General features: G+C 40.5%; 1 protein-coding gene across 1 annotated transcript in view; it reads right to left on the reverse strand.

Annotated features, from left to right (window-relative positions):
* msraa (methionine sulfoxide reductase Aa) overlaps positions 1-18,520 on the reverse strand; it is a 102,437-nt gene that overhangs the window by 15,562 nt on the left and 68,355 nt on the right. Inside the window, exon 5 of the mRNA XM_079830712.1 lies at positions 15,121-15,227. Within this exon, the coding sequence (XP_079686838.1) occupies positions 15,121-15,227 (107 nt within the window). The remainder of the gene's footprint in view (positions 1-15,120; positions 15,228-18,520) is intronic.

Here is an 18,520-nt window from a genome sequence, read left to right on the forward strand (position 1 = left end):
GGTTTGGCTAAGAGTGTGTGTATGTGTTTTTGTGATTGTGCTGTGTTTGCCCTTGAGATCAGGGTCTGTGTCTTTGAGAACGCATCCGCTGGCACTGAGAATGGCATGGCTGGTGAGGAAGGTGGCACCGTTCATTTCCTGGCAGCTCTGTGCTTCTGCCCATAATGATGTTTAGGGCTATGTGCTCGCTGGTGCCAAAAATCTGTTCTATACCATTTGTTGAGGTCTCTTGAGGATATCATAATGAAGGAAAATGAAACCTGGATTGTCTGCAGCCGTACAATGAGGGAAGGAAATGGGACGGGACGATCAGTGGTCAGATGGTAAACAGGGAAGGCGAACCAATAAAGACAGCCAGCCTTCTGATCTGGAAACAGTAGCTCTGTCATGCTCGAATGTAGGCATAAATCTGATGCTTTGGGTTTGTGGGGGTTTAATTATGCTTCAGATGACAGAGATGTAAATAATCATACATTTTCTATGGACATGTTAGAATCGTTATGAGATGCAATGTGTCAAACTATGAGGTGTGAAATATAGCACAAGAAGAAGAGGAGACCATCAGATCATCATCAGATGAAATGAGATGAGACGATACGATACAATACGATACAATACGTTACGAGATGTGACGAGAAGACATCATGAGATGAGATGATATGATATGAAATTAGATGAGACGATACGATACAATACGATACGTGACAAGACATCAACAGATGAGACGATACGATATGATACGAGGCATGAACAAGAAGACATCATCAGATGAAATTAGATGAGACAATATGATACGTGACGAGAAGACATCATCAGATAAGAAGAGATGTTACGATACGAGATGTGACAAGAAGACATCATCAGATGAAATGAGATGAGATGATACTATACAATACGATACAAGGTGTGACGAGAAGACATCATCAGTTGAAACGAGATGATATGATGCAATACGATATGAGACGTGACGAGAAGACATCATCAGATGAAATAAGATGAGACGATACGATACAATGACGAGAAGACATCAGATGAGATGAGACGTGACGAGAAGACATCATCAGATGAAATGAGATGATATGATATGATACAATACGATGCAATATGAGATGCAATATGAGATGTAATGAGAAGACATCACCAGATGAGATGATATGATGTGAGATGTGACGAGAAGACATCATCAGCTGAAATGAGATGAAATGATGCAATACGAGGCATGAACGAGAAGACATCATCAGATGAGATATGATGCGAGATGTGACGAGAAGAGATGATATGATGCGAGATGTGACGAGAAGACATCACCAGATGAGATGATATGATGCGAGATGTGACGAGAAGACAGATGAAATGAGATGATATGATGCGAGATGTGACGAGAAGACAGATGAAATGAGATGAGCTGATACGATACGAGGCGTGAACGAGAAGACATCATCAGATGAAATGAGATGATATGATATATGATATGATATGATACAATAATACGAGGCGTGAACGAGAAGATGAAATTAGAAGAGACGATACAATACGTGACAAGAAGACATCATCAGATGAAATGATATGATACGATACAATACGATGCGATGCGATATGAGATGTAATGAGAAGACATCACCAGATGAGATGAGACGTGATGAGAAGACATCATCAAATTAGATGAGATGAGACGTGATGAGAAGACATTATCAGATGAAATGATATGAGACGATACAATACGAGGCGTGAACGAGAAGACATCATCAGATGAAATGAGATGATATGATATATGATATGATATGATACAATAATACGAGGCGTGAACGAGAAGATGAAATTAGAAGAGACGATACAATACGTGACAAGAAGACATCATCAGATGAAATGATATGATACGATACGATACAATACGATGCGATGCGATATGAGATGTAATGAGAAGACATCACCAGATGAGATGAGACGTGATGAGAAGACATCATCAAATTAGATGAGATGAGACGTGATGAGAAGACATTATCAGATGAAATGATATGAGACGATACAATACGATGCAATACAAGATGTGACGAGAAGAAATCACCAAATGAGATGAGACGAGACATGATGAGAAGACATCATCAGATGAGATGAGACGAGACATGATGAGAAGACATCATCAGATGAGATGAGACGAGACATGATGAGAAGACGTCATCAGATGAGATGAGACGAGACATGATGAGAAGACATCATCAGATGAGATAAGACGAGACATGATGAGAAGACATCATCAGATGAGATGAGACGAGACATGATGAGAAGACGTCATCAGATGAGATGAGACGAGACGAGACATGATGAGAAGACATCATCAGATGAGATGAGACGAGACATGATGAGAAGACGTCATCAGATGAGATGAGACGAGACATGATGAGAAGACGTCATCAGATGAGATGAGACGAGACGAGACATGATGAGAAGACATCATCAGATGAGATGAGACGAGACATGATGAGAAGACATCATCAGATGAGATGAGACGAGATGTGATGAGAAGACATCATCAGATGAGGAGACGACATATGAAACAATATGATATGAGTGAAAGAGATGAGACGATATAATATGACACAATATGACATGAGGCGTGAAAGAAGACATTATCTGATGAAATTAGAAGAGACAATACGAGACGTGACAAGAAGACATCCTCAGATGAAATGGCTGGAAGAACTGAGAAAAACAAGAGAAGACATCATCAGATGAGATGAGATGAGACGAGACGATACTATGTGATGCGATACGAGATGACAACATCGGGAAGACAACATCAGATGAAATGAGCTCAGATGAGACAATACAAGACGTGACGAGAAGACATCATCAGATGAAATGAGATGAGACGATACAATACAATGCGATACGGCATGTAATGAGAAGACATTATCAGATGAGATGAGATGAGACGAGACGAGAAGACATCATTAGATGAAATGAGATGATATGATACGATACATGACGAGAAGACATCATCAAATGAGATGAGATGATACAATACAATGCGATACAGGATGTAATGAGAAGACATCATCAGATGACATGAGATGAGACGCGACGTGATGAGAAGACATCATCAGATGAAATGAGATGAGCTGGTACGATATGATACAATACGATACGAGGCGTGAACGAGAAGATGAAATTACAAGAGACGATACAAGACGTGACGAGAAGACATCATCAGATGAAATGAGACGATACAATACAATGCGATACGATATGGGATGTAATGAGAAGACATCATCAGTTGAGATGAGACGAGATGAGAAGACATCATCAGATGAAATGAGATGAGACGATACGATATGATACAATATGATACGAGGCGTGAACAAGAAGACAAATGAAATTAGAAGAGACAATATGATACGTGACGAGAAGACATCATCAGATAAGAAGAGATGTTACGATACGAGACTCGACGTTACGTGACAAGAAGACATCATCAGATGAAATGAGCTCAGACGAAACGATATAAGACGTGAAGAGAAGACATCTTCAGATTAAATGAGATGAGTCGATGCGATATGATGCAAAACGAGACGAGAAGACATCGTCAGATAAGAGGAGATGAGAAGACATCAGATGAAATAAGACGATACGATATGATACAATACGAAATGAGACAAGAAGACATCATCAACTGAAATGAGATGATACGATACGATACAATACGTGACGAGAAGGGATCATCAGATGAGATGAGACGGGAATACATCAGATGAAAAAAGACGATACGATACGACAATACGAGACCAGAAGACATCATCAAATGAAATTAGATGAGACGATACGATGCAATACGAGATGAGACTGACGAGAAGACATCATCAGATGAGATGAGACGAGAAGACATCAGATGAAATAAGACGATACGATACAATACGAGACGAGAAGACATCATCAGATGAAATGAGATGATACGGTACGATACAATACGAGATGAGACTGACGAGAAGACATCATCAGATGAGATGAGATGAGACGAGAAGACATCAGATGAAATAAGACGATACGATACAATACTTGACGAGAAGACATCAGATGAAATAAGACGATACGATACAATACAATACATGACGAGAAGGGATCATCAGATGAGATGAGATGATACGGTACGATACAATACGAGATGAGACTGACGAGAAGACATCATCAGATGAGATGAGATGAGACGAGAAGACATCAGATGAAATAAGACGATACGATACAATACGTGACGAGAAGACATCAGATGAAATAAGACGATACGATACGATACAATACAATACATGACGAGAAGGCATCATCAGATGAGATGAGATGATACGATACGCGACATGACGAGGAGACATCATGAGAGGAGATGAGATGAGACGATATGTGACGTGACAAGACATCATCAGATGACAATGGCTTGAAGAGCTGAGTAAAACGAGAAAAGTCTAGACGGTTCCCAAATAAAATAAGAGATTCAACGACAGACTTCAAGGCAACAAATGACAATGGTTAGAGAAGAGAAATGGCGAGATGAGACGAGAACAGATAAAATAAAACCAGAAAAATGACATGAGACAAGACCAGAATAGACGAGAAGAGAAAATGACAATGGTCAGCCGCAAGGAGCAGGAGCGAGAGCCGGGATGAGGAGCAGAGAGCGGCACATTGAGTAAGCAGGAAGCAAGAGCAGCAAAGAAAGTTCAGTTTGTTACTAAAGCAATTTGAAGACAGATTTGGCCGGCAGATGGTTGGCAGCGCTGTGTTTGTTAAACCAACTGGTCGGGTACATTAGGATGTCGGGGAGCAGCATGCATTGAGTCTCCATTTAGAACAGCCACACATGGGGGAGGGGGAGAGGGGGTGCCGGCCTGGCAAGCTGGTCAGGAAATAACGGGAGCGGTCGCAGAGCGGCCGGGGGAAAAGCTAATTAGCCCACGCATGGCCCGCAGTCTCACACACACAGACACACACTCTATAATGAGACTCAGGTATGTTTGACACCTCAAACAGATGGAGAGACCTAGAAAATACTCATCCAATCGGCTCGGCCCCCTTCCACGTTCAATTTATTCCTATACCAATCTACCGCAGTCTGATCTGGCCCATCGTTTCTCTCGCTCGATGTGTTTCTTTTGCTTTCTCTGTCTGTCTATTCCTCAAAAACATTGGCATGGGCCCCTTGATGGCAAAATATAGTGGCATCTGCAAACCCGGGTTATTATTGTTAACAGAAAACTAAAATTATTGAAAACATTTTTGTTAATTGAAATAAAGCTGAAACACTTTGGCAACTAAACGAAATATTAGCACTAAAGCACTAAAATTACAGACTGGAAAAAAAAAGAACTAAAACTAAAATTGAAATATAAATAGTAATATTAAAAAATACGAACAATTACGGAATTACGAAAAATGTAACAAAAATTAAAATGAAATAAATAAATAAAATAAAATAAAAAAATCTAATTCAAAATATTAATAAAAACTACAATGGTTGTATGTGTATGTCTACAATATAAGGTGTTTATTTGACTCAAATAAACAATACAAATGCTACCTACCATAAAGAAAACCATTTTCGAAAAGAGTTCTACAAATGTTTTAAGGACTATTTGACCCAAATATAACATTTTGTCATCATTTCACAAGAAATGTGGTGCATCATTTATAAATGTCTGATTTGTGAAAGAGTCATTCAGACTGGTTTCAATTATTAATTGAAGATGAATTTAACACAAAATTTTCACTTTTATGACACTTTTATGGTGCTTTTTTTGAGATATTCTTCAAAAATCCACCTTTTGAGTTCCATGGAAGAAATAAAGTCTGGAATGACATGTGGGTGAGTAAATAATCAAAATTGAGTAATTGAGTACACTTTTATCTTTGGGTGAACTGTTCCTTTAAAAATCAATTAGCCGTCCTTGGAAGGCCACACAATGAAAGTAGAAAAGCGTCACAAACACCCACTTCCGATACACCTCCTCCCTCGTAATTACAGCCCACATTATCCACGGGAGACTGGTGGTGAAGGTGCGACTGGGCTTTTACTGCGCTAGCGAGTAATAGAGTGAGGCTGCAGTCGCTAATTAAGGCCATTGTGATTTCTTGCAGACATTGATGGGGAGGTGTAATTGGTGGAGTGCAGTCAATCTCCTGGATTTTGCTCAGGGCGCACGAAGACTAGGTAAACCACACATGTGGAGACCTCGGAGGGGAAAACCTGTCTTTTGTTAGCCCTTAATTGAGATGCTAATAGATGGGAACATGCCACACCAAGTTCTTGAGACGTGAGGACAGAGAGAAGGAGAGAAAGTGAGAGAGAGTAAATGAGCACAAAGGCAGGGGGTGGATGGATGGAGCTCTACCCCCTGTGGATAGGACACAGTGCCCCCTTGTGGTTATTTCTACCAGCATTGTAGCTAGCATTATGATGCTACCATCACGGCCAATTAACAGCCCATAAGCGAAACAGAAAGGGTAAAGCCTGAATATTCAATATCGAACTGTCTCGCTGTGATCGCTAAGAGCAAATCTCCTTCATTTAAACCCTGAGTGATCTTCTCTCTCTGCAGTAATATGGTCTGCTCTTGAGGCAAAGCGCTGTTAGCTTATAACATTCATGTTTTGCCTTGAGAATCAGCCGAAAGATGATCTGAACAATGACGCTAGGGCAGGTCAGTGGTGTAAAAGTGAGGGCAGATGGATTTGGTGGCATGCTGTAGCTAAAATAATACTAAAATAACACTGGTGACTATGTGCATGAGTAAGAAATGTAAGTGTAATACAAGGCTCCAGTGCAGACAGATTTGTAGATCTGCTAAGCTATAGGAAAGAAAAAAAACTCTTGCTCTCATTTTGGCACTGGTCTATTATTAATATTCTTCGCTTTGAACTTTTTATCCCTATGGTGAAACTAAATGAACTTTGCATGCGTGAAGGGTCTGTGGCTAATTGCATTTTGTGCAATTATGGGATGGATGGAATTGATGGTTGCTAAGCAACTAGCGGGTTAAATTCACAATTTTCAAAAACGTCAGCCACACTACACCGTTTGAGCTAAAGACTTGAAATATTACACAAGAGTCACTCTTCTCATGGGGAACGAATCTGCCCCAAGGACATACATTTCTGCATGAAATTTCCGGTTAGTACTGTATATTTTAAAACCGCCTTCTTTTGAAGCACTCGTCATCTTTAGACATGGTTTTTGGAACATGAGAAATGTAAATGTAAAACCATTAATGCAACTCAATCGACTTCAAGAAAACTCAGTGTTCTTAATATCATTAGATGAAAGTAGCCCACACATAATACTTAAGTCTCTACTAAGTATAAAACATTTTTTGAACCTGATGTCAATAAGTCCATTTTATATAACCTGCTTCTGCTAATTGCTACTTGCAGGTGTATTTTTGATTGATTGTTTTTGGTGGAATCCAAAATGGCTGACAAGTTCAAGACTAAAAATACCAACTTAATGTGTAAAATTGTACACTGTGCCAAGTCTCCATCTGCACACTATGACGTTCTTACTGGAGTGATGGAAAACATTTAATAAAGAACGACAAGTTTTCTCCTCAGGCAACATGCTAAAACCTTAAGAAGCTAATAACAAGTGGGTCACTATTAAACGGCTGCCTTTTCCAGTTAAATAAGGATTTTGCAAGATTGTAAGCATTCTCTCATGCAGACAGTGTTAGTGATTTGTATTTTGTGTGAAATTAAAACATTTTAAGATATGTTGGGATACAATTATGCCTTCAGAAAGGTAGCAGGGTTAACAGTTTTAGTTTAATTTGGCATTACAAACCATGTGCAACTACAACATGATTTTCATAAATGGAATAAATACTGATATTTATACAAATATCCACTTTTCACAAATAAAATGTTAGAATGGATGGATGGATGGATGGATGGATGGATGGATGCTGAAAATTCAGCTTTTATCATCTGCTACATTTTAAAATATATTGAAATAAAGTTATTTTAAATTATTATTTCACAATATTACCATATTTTTGATCAGCCTTGGAGAGACTTCTTTCAAAAACATTCAAAAATCTTACAAAATTTGAATGGTGGTATATATTAACACAGTAAAAGCTGACGTTAGATATTCCTTGTTAAAGTAATGTTATACTGAGTGAAAACCAGCACTGTTGCCCCACAACAGATACAGTAGCCCTCCAAATTCCCAACATCCCTCACACTAACACCAGGCGCTATAATCCTAAAAAAGCCACCCACAGCTTTCATTCCACCCTTGCAGACAAGATTTATGGTGACATCAAATCTTCCCTTACACAACACAGACGGGCCCCCAACCCAAGATCTGAGTCCCTCATCTACGGCATCCCAGCCAAGCCGACCCCCATCCCCCCCCCCCCCCCCCAACAAATACCCCCCCCCCGGTCTTCCTGATTTCTCCCTCTCCTGTCCCTCACTCATAATGGACCCAGCTGCCAGTCAGACCGGGCTTTATTAACCCCTTGTCTTCTGACACTCATTTCATTGTGGCTAGGGGTCAACAGCTGATTAGAACACCGGTGAGGCGGCACTCTACAGATGACCTTCGACCCCCGGCAGCCTCTCCATTTGGGCAGCGGGCCAATAGGAGGCAGCACGGCCTCCCTTGTTGCTATGGAGACAGGGCCTGCCGAAGCGCAGATGGCTCAGCAGGGGGTGGAGTGGGTGGAGAGAGAAAGACAGCAGACAATGGAGGATGGAGCGAATAAGTGAGAGAGAGAGAGAAAGGGGAAATGCAGTTAGCAGGATGGCCGGTAGAAGGAGCGTATGAGTCTGCAGGCGTCTCAGAAAAGGAACACAATGAGAAATGCAGAGCCCTGTACAGCTGAAAGCCTCTTTGATAGCATGCAGCGTTCATAAACTCCTGTCTTATTAATCTGACCAGCTAAAAGAGGGCCTCTGCTGTGGGACACCCTTGATTTAACCCTTGCGCATGTTCTGCTGAGATTGCCTTTACTGACAATTAACATAAATGGCTTAATAGTAATTGAAATGAACCTCTTCTTTCCACTCAGAAATGTCACTGTTAACAATTATGGTAGTGTTGCTTCTTTTTGGGGTCAATTTGCAAAAAACACATTGCAAAAAATACAATAAAACTGTACTTTGTACTTTTACACGTACAGTGTATAGGCTTTTTGAACATGCCAAACAGAACATGAGGGTTAATAAGTGATACACCAACACTACAGTATCTTGCAGTAAATTTGGATGTGTTAAATGACCTCACTGCAGCAAAATCTCTCTTTTCTATGAACATACATTCAACCATGCAACACGCCAAACTGAAAATTATCCTTTTTCCAAGAACAAAAAAAAACAAAAAACACAAGTTCTCTTCATACCCTATTTTTATGAAACAGAAGGGTCATTGAGTGACTCTCATGTCTACTCACCAATAGAACCCTTGTCCATGAAATTTCAGGACAAGAAAACAAAAGCAATTAACATTGGAAGATTCGCTAAGCAAAAAGGTTGCTGTGCCTGAGTAAAGATGCAAAAGGCTTTTACAACACAAAATAAACATATAAACATATTAAACATCATTATTTTATTAGGAAAATTCATCCGCTAGCAAATATAGCTCTTGACATGCAAACTAACGCTAAAGGATTAGTTCACTTTAGAATGAAAATTTCCTGATATTTTACTCACCCCCATCTCATCCAAGATGTTCATGTCTTTCTTTCTTCAGTCGAAAATAAATTAAGTTTGAGGAAAACATTCCAGGATTTTTCTTCACATCATAGACTTCCACAGCAACCAAATTGTTGAAGGTGCAAATCAATGCAGTTTCAAAGGGCTTCAAAGGCTCTGCGCGATCCCAGATGAGGAATAGGGTCTTGTCTAGCGAAACAATCGGTCATTTTAAATTTTGTTTAAAATTAATATACTTTTTAGCCTAAATTGCTCATCTTGCGCTGCTCTGCGACGTGGATTACGTAATCACGTCGAAAACGTCACACTAGGCGTAGGCTGTACTGCCCCCGTGTTTACAACGTGCACATGTGAAGACTAATACAAATGCCCTTTAGCAAAAAAAAAGGATAAAACAACGATGTTGGACGATTTTGAAGTTGAAGATGGAGTGTTTTTTGGTAAAGGGTGTTTGTATTAGTCCTCGCACGTTCACTTGGGGCGGTACTTCTGCCTACGTCTAGTGTGACCTTTCCGGCGTGATTGCGCAATCACTGGCGAGCCGCAGAGCAGCGCAAGATGACCAATTTAGGTTGAAAAGTATATTCATTTAAAAAGACCCTATTCCTCGTCTGGGATCACGCAGAGCCTCTGAAGCCTTCAACATTTTGGTTTCCATGGAAGTCTATGATGTGGAGAAAAATCCTGGAATGTTTTCCTCAAAAAAAATTATTTTCTTTTCGACTGAAGAAAGAAAGACATGAACATCTTGGATGAGATGGGGGTGAGTAAAATATCAGGACATTTTCATTTTGAAGTGAACTAATCCTTTAATAGGTGGCCTCTATGGGATAAAGCGCCAACCAATCACAATTTAAGACCTAAGTTGTTTTTGAGATTTCAAAGTAGGAAACTGAACAGAAAGTCAGATGCCAATGGCCCAGGCCATTGGAAGTCATCATCAGCTGGAGCCAGCGCTCCATACATTTTTTTTATTTTTTTTAAATCACACCTTTTTCCCTGCATCTCTTTTTCTCATTCCAAGGGTCCCAATACTAGAGCTGCTGTCTGTAAGAATGACTGTGTGTGTTAGAAAAGAGAGACATTTCCTTCATCCGGACTGTGGGCAGGACTCAACTGTATTATATATATAATATATAAATATATAATAAATGTGTATACTTCGTGTGTGTGTGTGTGTGTGTGTGTGTGTGTGTGTGTGTGTGTGTGTGTGTGTGTGTGTGTGTGTGTGTGTGTGTGTGTGTGTGTGTGTGTGTGTGTGTGTGTGTGTGTGTGTGTGTGTGTGTGTGTGTGTGTGTGTGTGTGTGTGTGTGTGTGTGTGTGTGTGTGTGTGTGTGTGTGTGTGTGTGTATATATATATATATATATATATATATATATATATATATATATATACACACACACTCACCTAAAGGATTATTAGGAAAACCTGTTCAATTTCTCATTAATGCAATTATCTAATCAACCAATCACAAGGCAGTTGCTTCAATGCATTTAGGGGTGTGGTCCTGCTCAAGACAATCTCCTGAACTCCAAACTGAATGTCAGAATGGGAAAGAAAGGTGATTTAAGCAATTTTGAGCGTGGCATGGTTGTTGGTGCCAGACGGGCCGGTCTGAGTATTTCACAATCTGCTCAGTTACTGGGATTTTCACGCACAACCATTTCTACACTCTAAAAAAAAAGTCTCGTAATCATAAGGGAACCTTTTTTAGTGCTATATAGCACCAATTTTGGTGCTTCAGTGGTTCTTCAGAGGTGCTATATAGCACCTTAGTCAAAGAACCGGTGAAGAACCTCTGAAGAACCGCTGAAGAACCTCTGAAGAACCGCTGAAGAACCACTGAAGCACCACAAATGGTGCTATATAGCACTAAAAAAGGTTCCCCTATGATTACGAGCCAAGAACTATTTTTGGTGCCATATAGAACCTTTTTTTTTTTAGAGTGTAGGGTTTACAAAGAATGGTGTGAAAAGGGAAAAACATCCAGTATGCGGCAGTCCTTAGGGCGAAAATGCCTTGTTGATGCTAGAGGTCAGAGGAGAATGGGCCAACTTATTCAAGCTGATGGAAGAGCAACTTTGACTGAAATAACCACTCGTTACAACCAAGGTATGCAGCAAAGCATTTGTGAAGCCACAACACACACAACCTTGAGGCGGATGGGCTACAACAGCAGAAGACCCCACTGGGTACCACTCATCGCCACTACAAATAGGAAAAAGAGGCTACAATTTGCACGAGCTCACCAAAACTGGACAGTTGAAGACTGGAAAAATGTTGCCTGGTCTAATGAGTCTCGATTTCTGTTGAGACATTCAGATGGTAGAGTCAGAATTTGGCGTAAACAGAATGTGAACATGGATCCATCATGCCTTGTTACCACTGTGCAGGCTGGTAGTGGTGGTGTAATGGTGTGGGGGATGTTTTCTTGGCACACTTTAGGCCCCTTAGTGCCAATTGGGCATCATTTAAATGCCACAGCCTACCTGAGCATTGTTTCTGACCATGTCCATCCCTTTATGACCACCATGTACCCATCCTCTGATGGCTACTTCCAGCAGGATAATGCACCATGTCACAAAGCTCGAATCATTTCGAATTGGTTTCTTGAACATGACAATGAGTTCACTGTAATAAAATGGCCCCCACAGTCACCAGATCTCAACCCAATAGAGCATCTTTGGGATGTGGTGGAACGGGAGCTTCGTGGCCTGGATGTGCATCCCACAAATCTCCATCAACTGCAAGATGATATCCTATCAATATGGGCCAACATTTCTAAAGAATGCTTTCAGCACACACACACACACACACACTGATCAGGCTTAACATTATGACCTAATATTGTGTTGGTCCCCCGTTTGCTGCAATAACAGCCCTGACCCGTCGAGGCATGGACTCCACTAGACCCCTGAAGGTGTGCTGTGGTATCTGGCACCAAGATGTTAGCAGCAGATCCTTTAAGTCCTGTAAGTTGCCTCCATGGATCGGACTTGTTTGTTCAACACATCCCAAAGATGCTCGATTGGATTGAGATCTGGGGAATTTGGAGGCCAAGTCAACACCTCTTGTGCTCCTCAAACCATTCCTGAACCATTTTTGCTTTGAGGCAGGGCGCATTATCCTGCTGAAAGAGGCCACAGCCACCAGGGAATACCGTTTTCATGAAATGGTGTACATGGTCTGCAACAATGCTTAGGAAGGTGGTACGTATCAAAGTAACATCCACATGGATGGCAGGACCCAAGGTTTCCTAGCAGAACATTGCCCAAAGTGTTCCCCAGGTAAGCAACGCACACACACCCGGCCATCCATGTGATTTAAAAGAAAACGTGATTCATCAGACCAGGCCACCTTCTTCCATTGCTCACTGTTGGTGCTTTCGGTCTTGGACAGGGGTCAGCATGGGCACCCTGACTGGTCTGTGGCTATGCAGCCCCATATGCAACAAACTGCAATGCACTGTGTATTCTGACACCTTTCTATCAAAAGCAACATTAACTTCTTGAGCAATTTGAGCTACAGTAGCTATCACGATGAACCTTTATATATCAAAGGCTCAAGGGAAAGTTGATTTCTCACTTCATCACCCCTTTAATTTAACAATGTAAATATTCTTCTGTCCCTCACATTCAGCTATGGAATGGCTTTAGATGACTTTGTACCAGCAAGCCATAATATAAGAATGATTGCTGAAGGATCATGTTACAATATATATTTCTGATGATTATTTAATTATCACGACAGGCCTAATCTGAGCAAGTGACTGCCTGTCTGAGTTTTGTCGACAGACAGAGGCAGCACGAAATTTCTTTATGCAGGAAAAACCCTGCAAATGTACCATATCACAGGAAAATATGTTGGATATTGTGTTCAGAATTTGTTCAAAATGGAGTGCTCAGCAAGAGCAAAGAGTGACTGCGCTGTTCATTTGGGCTCTTTTGATGTAGAAAAGAGAGACTGCAGAAACCTTTGGTATCAGCACAAAGGCAGCTGAGATCTGATGTGATGCGTGAAGAGAGCAAGAGAGAACACTAGGATGATGAGACAGTCAAGGTTATCTCATCAATAATCAAATGTGTCTAACACAACACTGTCCGTAATGTGTCCGAGTGTGAACACTGGCTTGCTGCTAATTTCATTTCAGGCAGTGAACTGATCTGAGGGAACGAGAAGGAAAACAGCCCTAAAAACGAAGTATGATCATACACAAGGCGAAGGGGGAGGGAGAAGGGTTTTGGAGGAAGAAAATGAGACTACAGGGGTACGGTAGGAAAGATTAGAGCCTGCAAGAACCACAGTCAGTTCCTCTGCTTCCATTGTTCCAACAGGCTTCGCTTCGACGGAAAGGGTGGGGTTGTAGCGTGAACCACATGCAGGTTTGTAATGCATTGCACCACCGAGACCAAGAAACCTCAATTTTCGGCTCGACTACAGAGCCGTTCTGCAATTAGAGAAAAATATATGCATTATGCAGATGGCAGCATTCGCACTCAACGCCGAAAGGCTTTGAACCTCCTCATGCACGGATTTAAAGTCTCCTTTTTTCAAGCTGTCTACAAGACAAAGAGAATTACTATTTCATGTGTAAGATTATACTTCCCTGCTTTGCAGAAAACCTGTTTCATCTGCTATGGATTCACAGGTTATCAAACAGAGCAAGAACCGTTGAGGGATGTAATCCTCAACACCTGTCCCTCCTTACCATCCACTTGGGGACCAGGATGTTAACATTCCATTAGATGAGGCTACATCGATACAAGCAGCTTTTGTTTTCTATAGCAGTGGTTCTCCAGACCCGGGTCACAGCAGGTCTGTTCTGATAGGGTTGTGGACAGCAGGAAAATACAGTAAAGTCGGTTGCCTTAAACTGCCACGTGAAAGTGAAGAAATTAACACTATCACATATTAATGTTCCAATACTTAACAACAAATAACTAAAAATAGTCATAATTATAATAAAATATTTAATTAAATAAATATGTATATCGTTTTTATTATCTTATTTTGTATTAAACAAATATGATCAAATATATAATAAATGTGTATAAAATTATATATTAAAATGTGTTCTATTAAAAAATATATTATACATAATAATAAAAAATAAAATAAAACCCAAGTATATATATATTTTTAATGTTATATATAGTTATATATAATATGTATATATAATATATTAAAAATATAATTAATATGCATGTAATAAACTATTATTATTATATACAATTGAAGAGTTAATAATATTTTCAAGACAGAAAAACTGATTTTCAAGGACAATGTTGCCACTTTTCCAATGTCAAATCTGGATCCTGAAGCCTAACTCATCCACAAACCCAAATCACCAGATCACCCAAAGGGTTGTTTGTGGGGTCTTCATATATGGAGGGGAGAAATAGGAGAAGGTGGTAGAGGGATACCTTCTGATATTCGTCCTTGGAACGCAATGCCTGGGCGAGTTGTTCCTGTGTGTATGCGTAGATAGTTGACCGGTAGGTCGTTCCAACATCGTTGCCCTGGCGCATTCCTATCAAAGAAAAGGCAGTGATATGTCAGTGCTAAAAACAAGGGGACTGAGGATCTGTTCACAACACAAATGTACATTGTAAATTGTTTTGAAATGTCAACATTTATTTTTGGGTGAACTACTCATATATGGTCAGCACCGATAGCCTTGTAGGCAGCGTGCCGACATATTGCACTTCCCAGGTTTGAGTCCCAGCTCCCAGGTTTGAGTCCTAGCTCCTATCCTCTCTATACTTTGCTGTCACAATAAAGGCAAAAAAACTTGCCAAAAATAAATCTTAAAAAAAAAAAGACTCATTTCTGTTAATTGTAGACCCCTGAGAACTAAAGTAAGTCATGTAACCCTGATGTAATCATGCAGTACATCTTCTGTGGGTCCAAATTTAGCATCTATTAGTACTTTAGTCTCTTGGGAAACAAACTCCCAATCAACCAGATATGAAATCTTGGGAAGAGTGCAATTTTTAATTAAAGCTGTTCTTTCTGTTCTTGATCCAGATATGACTTCATAGATTTATAGCTGATTCTACAGCTGTGTACTGAACAGATATTTTTGTTGGATGGAAAGAGGGCATTAACTATGCTGAAGAAACTTTACTGTGACTATGACTGGAGTCTGTCATAGCTGTAAACCTATTTTTTCTTAAAGTGCTTCTTTAAGGTTTTTTTTTTTAGCAAGATTGTTATGTTTTTTAAAACAGAGGTTCAAGATAAGCAAAACCATGAAATCAGTGTGAACATATATAAGTATAAGAATGAGACGAGTGTTAGTCATCACCACAGACACAATCAGGACATTATACAGGCCATCTCGATGAGTCTGAATGTGATTGGATGGCCAAGACGCTTTAATCTCTGATCTGAATCCTCTGGTCATGATTGCAGCCACTCAAACTGTTGCCTCTCTTCTTTGTGAATTCATGATGGGCCGCTCGTACCTCTCACACTATTAGAACTTCAGACTGTATTAAGTTAAAGAGCTGCCCTTTTTACAGGTTTTTAAATGGATTTTTGGGCTTTTCTTGAATTTAACACTGTGCTAAAGAAAAATTACTGTGTACTTTACTGGGTTTCAACTAATAATTGCCCTGTCCCAAATGGCACACTTCATGTGCACTTTTGGTCTCGTGGACTTAAAATGGCCACCACGTTCGACTGTCCGTTAAGTCCACGAGACCGTAGGGTGTCCCTTTGTCATTTTAGGTTTCAGTAGGGTGCTCGTGAGGTGCTTTGCAGCCGATATGTACCCTCGATGCACACTTTTGCCAAGCCCACAGCAGGCTTTTACCGACAGTCAAAGCGGCATTACGTCATGAAAGTGTGGACCAAGGGTGCCGCACGAGTCCTGAAAAGTGAAGCCAAAGCATCTCGATCGCCCCCAGGTGGTTGGTCCTAGTATAGTTCATAAACCCCACCCCTCCATGTTTTGACACTATTCTGTCATTTTAGGAAGTTTTTATCACGCTAATGTCATGATTGACAACTGTGATTGACAGCTTCTCTGAGCGAAGTTGTCACTGAGGCACCAACTGACTTTGGGGGGGGGGGGGGGGGGGGTGGAGCTTTAGCTTTAATTTCCACATTTCCATAACTGTTTGTTTCACACCGACATAATGAGTTGTTCTGCAGTCAACTGTACTAACAGATACTGCGGGAGTGTGGGCGGGGTTTTAATATCATGGCTCTGCTACACACCAAACGCGAATAGAGCGTCAGGAGCGAGTGATTTCAAAGTTATGTCAATGGAAAGGCGTGTTGACGTGCGTCTGGAGGTCCTGTGACTCGATAGATGCATTTCGCACGGCGCGATGGACGCGATTCCGCCTCATTCGTGCGTCCAGTTCGTGCGAATGACGCGAATTGAGCGTCTTGCGCGATATGCGTGTTACACGCGAGTGGTGCTTTTGTGCATTCACGCGTTTGAAGCGAATTCGCGTCTGACGCCCGAGTTGAAAATGTTTTACTTGGTGTCAATTCGCGCCGCGTTAACCAATCAGGAGCCTGCTCGCTGCTGTCACGTGGTAAAGTGACGTGATGAGAAACCCTGCATAATTACAAAAATACTACTATTGTGTCACAAAATGAGGTTTTAAGACTTTTTCAGGTGAGAATGTAGTTGTTTAAAGCTCAAATCTGTGGTCTATTTATAAAGACAGCGCCTATTTAAAAAAAAATAGCCTTGCGTTTTTGGAGTTGTGAGATCCAAGCGATCACCGGGCTCATTAACCCCGGCGGGAGCAGCCTTTCCTCAGCTGGTCATCTGATGTTTGCCGCTGGCTCTGATGTCCTGTAGTGGTTCGTCTTGTGTGGATCTAACGGGCGATCTTTGCTCTCATGAATCTATCATTTGTTGTCAGCCAAATCGTTTTGACTGAGGGCAAAGAGAAGTTTCATAACTTTATTTTTTAGGATATTTAAATATACATGCAGTGAAGATAAGTGTAGGTAGTGCGTTGCCTTGACCACATTTGTGTGGCTATTCATGCTTAATATATATTTTTAATGAAAATGAAAAGAGGCAGAGTGATGTTTTATGACATATTTCTCCTGTAGTGCCTTGAATGCACGTCCAATTCGCTGTAGACGCGTGAATGGATTCAAATGGTTCAAGCGTCCAACTAGACGCGGTAGACGCGATTTTGACACTCTATTCGCGTTTGGTGTGAACGCAGCATAATGCGCAGACTCAGGTCTCGAGGTGTGCACACGCAAGTCCCAAATCAGCGCAAGATGTCAGCGCCATATTCGGACATTGGCGGCTTCACTTTTCTACAATATAAGATAGTGAAGGGGGCGTCATCCATCTTTTTTTACAGTCTATGGTGTGGACTCAAAGCGTTCCATCTGGGACAGGTCCAATTAACTAATTATAATATTAAAGAGATAATTCACCCCAAAATGAAAGTCTGTCTACTCACCCTCATGTTGTTCAAACCCTGTCAGACTTTTTTTCTTCTGTAGAACACAAAAGGAACCCCATGTCTTGGCTGCTCTTTTCCAACCAATAAAAGTCAATATAGACAGAGGCTTTTGAGCTCCCAAAATAACAAAATAAATAAAGTATCAAAAAAGTTGTCTATGCGACTCACTGTCTATATTTAAAGTGTTCTGATGCCATTAAATTGCTATATGTGAGGAACAGACTACACAACATTTTAAATCCATTCAGTATCCAAAAAGGAATACATAAAAATAGCCAAAAATACAGTTAATATACTCTAGATAATTCTAATACTGTAAAAAGTAAATCCTATTGAAAATGTGTATCTATATTTTCTCATACTTTTGGGGCCA

Source organism: Gobio gobio (assembly GCF_949357685.1).
Source record: "Gobio gobio genome assembly, chromosome: 12".
NCBI lineage: Eukaryota > Metazoa > Chordata > Actinopteri > Cypriniformes > Gobionidae > Gobio > Gobio gobio.